Source organism: Lactuca serriola, chromosome 3, assembly GCF_051521515.1.
Source record: "Lactuca serriola cultivar US96UC23 chromosome 3, Lser_US96UC23_V15, whole genome shotgun sequence".
In the NCBI taxonomy this organism is placed as follows: Eukaryota; Viridiplantae; Streptophyta; class Magnoliopsida; order Asterales; family Asteraceae; genus Lactuca; species Lactuca serriola.
The window spans coordinates 83664502-83666727 of NC_136410.1; the positions used below are offsets into that span (position 1 = coordinate 83664502).

General features: G+C 33.3%; 1 protein-coding gene across 1 annotated transcript; it reads left to right on the forward strand.

The window, feature by feature from the left end:
* LOC145095465 (uncharacterized) lies at positions 1–555 on the forward strand. Its single transcript, XM_079033337.1, has one exon. It carries the CDS (start codon positions 1–3, stop codon positions 553–555), a length of 555 nt encoding a protein of 184 aa, XP_078889463.1.
* Positions 556–2226: the final 1671 nt, after the last annotated feature.

Below are 2226 nucleotides of genomic sequence, written 5' to 3' on the forward strand. Positions count from 1 at the left end.
ATGAGCATGAGGCAGACGATTGATAATTCCAAATCCATTACTCCCGTGGATCCTTTCCAGTGGACTAAAATCGTTCCCCTGAAAGTAACATGTTTTGCTTGGCATGCAGAAGTAGATCGGATCCCCTCGACAGTCAATCTGCTTCAAAGAGGAATTTTCAGCGTGGATAAGTATTGTAGCTACTGTGGAGTTGTGGAGGAGACTACAGATCACTTATTGTGTGGGTGTCCTGCAGCATGTACTATAACGGATTTGGTGTTTAGATGGTATGGAATTCAACACTCAAACTTCTCGTATACTTCTGAAGTTCTGGAATTTGTGTACAACTGGGGAACTTGCCTAAACAGAAGGAGGATGCTAATCGGAATTTGCTATGGCATGCTTTGGTGTATATGGAGAGCTCGTAATGACAGGGTGTTCAACAACATAAAAACAAATCCTGAAAGAGTGGCGAATATCATTAAATCCACCGTGTATTTATGGTTTAAACATAGGAGAAGAAAAGGTGTATGTAATTGGTTTGATTGGACTGTTAGCCCTTTCTCTTGCATTTGAAAGGGCTATTTTGTTTCTTTTCTTTTTCCACTCTTGTAATCTTTTGTTGGGTTGCTGCCTAGTGCCTTGTTAGGTGGCTCTCTCTTTTTAGTTTTATTTAATATATTTGACGGTTCCAAAAAAATATTAATGTTTTATTCATCTATGTTTTTTTTTGTCTCTGTATAATAATTTTTGGGACGAAGGGAGTATATATATATATATATATATATATATATATATATATATATATATATATATATATATATAAAATAAAATTAATTAAAAAATAAATTAATAAAGACTGTTTTTATGTTAAAAGACTTTCATTTTTGACAATATCCACATACTCCATTCCGTATCTTCATCCAAGACGACCCTAATCAACTAAATTCGTACACCTCATTACAATTTACAACCATCGTTACTCTCTTCGTTGATTCCCACAATCATGTTGTTCTCCTCATTGATTTTCATAGCTCGCTGCCTGCTTTTCATTCCCTATGCCCCATATATCCACAGCCCTCCGTCTTCCTTCCACTTGCGTCAATTTCCAAGTGCAGAAACGACAACCAAATTCGATTTGAATCTATCTGAAATCGCTACCAAATCAAATCATTTGAGTCCATCCTTAAATTTTAGAATTTAAAAGAGACTGGTGATTTTTCAATAATGAATTCATTGTTGCACATGGTTCTTTTAAGAAAAGATTAATGCATATTAACAGTTTGATGAAATGCCTAGCCTTTTTTTTTCTTTTTTAATTAAAGCCATAAGACTAATCGAAAACAACTACTAATATTTATAGGAAATAACTACCTTAGCTTCCAAGCATGCTAGGAATAGAATGGTGAGTTCAAAATGTTCCAGGCCTTTTAAATCGCCTTCATATTTAAAATTTGTTCTCAGTATTTAAAATGTTCTCATCTTTGTGATGACAAATTTTATTTACAATACCATTTGTCTGATGAAATTCCCCGATCAAAATTTGTACCATTAGCGTTGATAGCTCATAGTATAATCGGAATTATTAATATATTTTGTATATTTGTATGGATTATCAGATAATTAGTGTTAGCTACCTGACTAAAATCTTTGGTCTCCCTGAGGTATTATGGAAAAGGATGACAAGACACTTTTCAAATATATTAATTATAACTTCTGTTCACCTGATGACAAGACACTTTCGCCTCAATGCCATAATTCCGTAGCTATTTTTGCAACATTTGTTCCACATCAAATGTATTGGCTTTTTTTTTCGCCTTGTACTAAAATACGTACTTTACTGGTTTTGCCAAACTCTCAGCTATTTTTGCATTTAGGTCAATTGCAAATTGTTTTTAACTCTTTTGCATAAACTGAGCACAAAACATTTGTCAGTGTTTGATTTTCATAGAAATAAGCCTTTACCATTTCTTCTTCAACCACATGTATAATGTACCTAAAGGATTTAAAGTCCCTTTATCATCTTACCTTTCTATAGGCAGATACTAAACAGGGCAAGCTAGAGTATAAGATTAGGTCATGGGAGAAAGTTTATGGTATGATTGGCCTGGGTTATTAGTTATTACAAGATACAGAAGATGTAATTGAATAAGTATAACTACAACATTCTTAAAATTGTCTCTCGTGTTGAGAACACATAAAATGAATAAGTAACACTCAAACCACATAAACTGAAAATAAAATCAC

Coding starts and splice junctions, on each gene's coding strand:
- LOC145095465 (XM_079033337.1), top strand. CDS start 1: ATGAGCATGAGGCAGACGATTGATAATTCCAAATCCATTACTCCCGTG.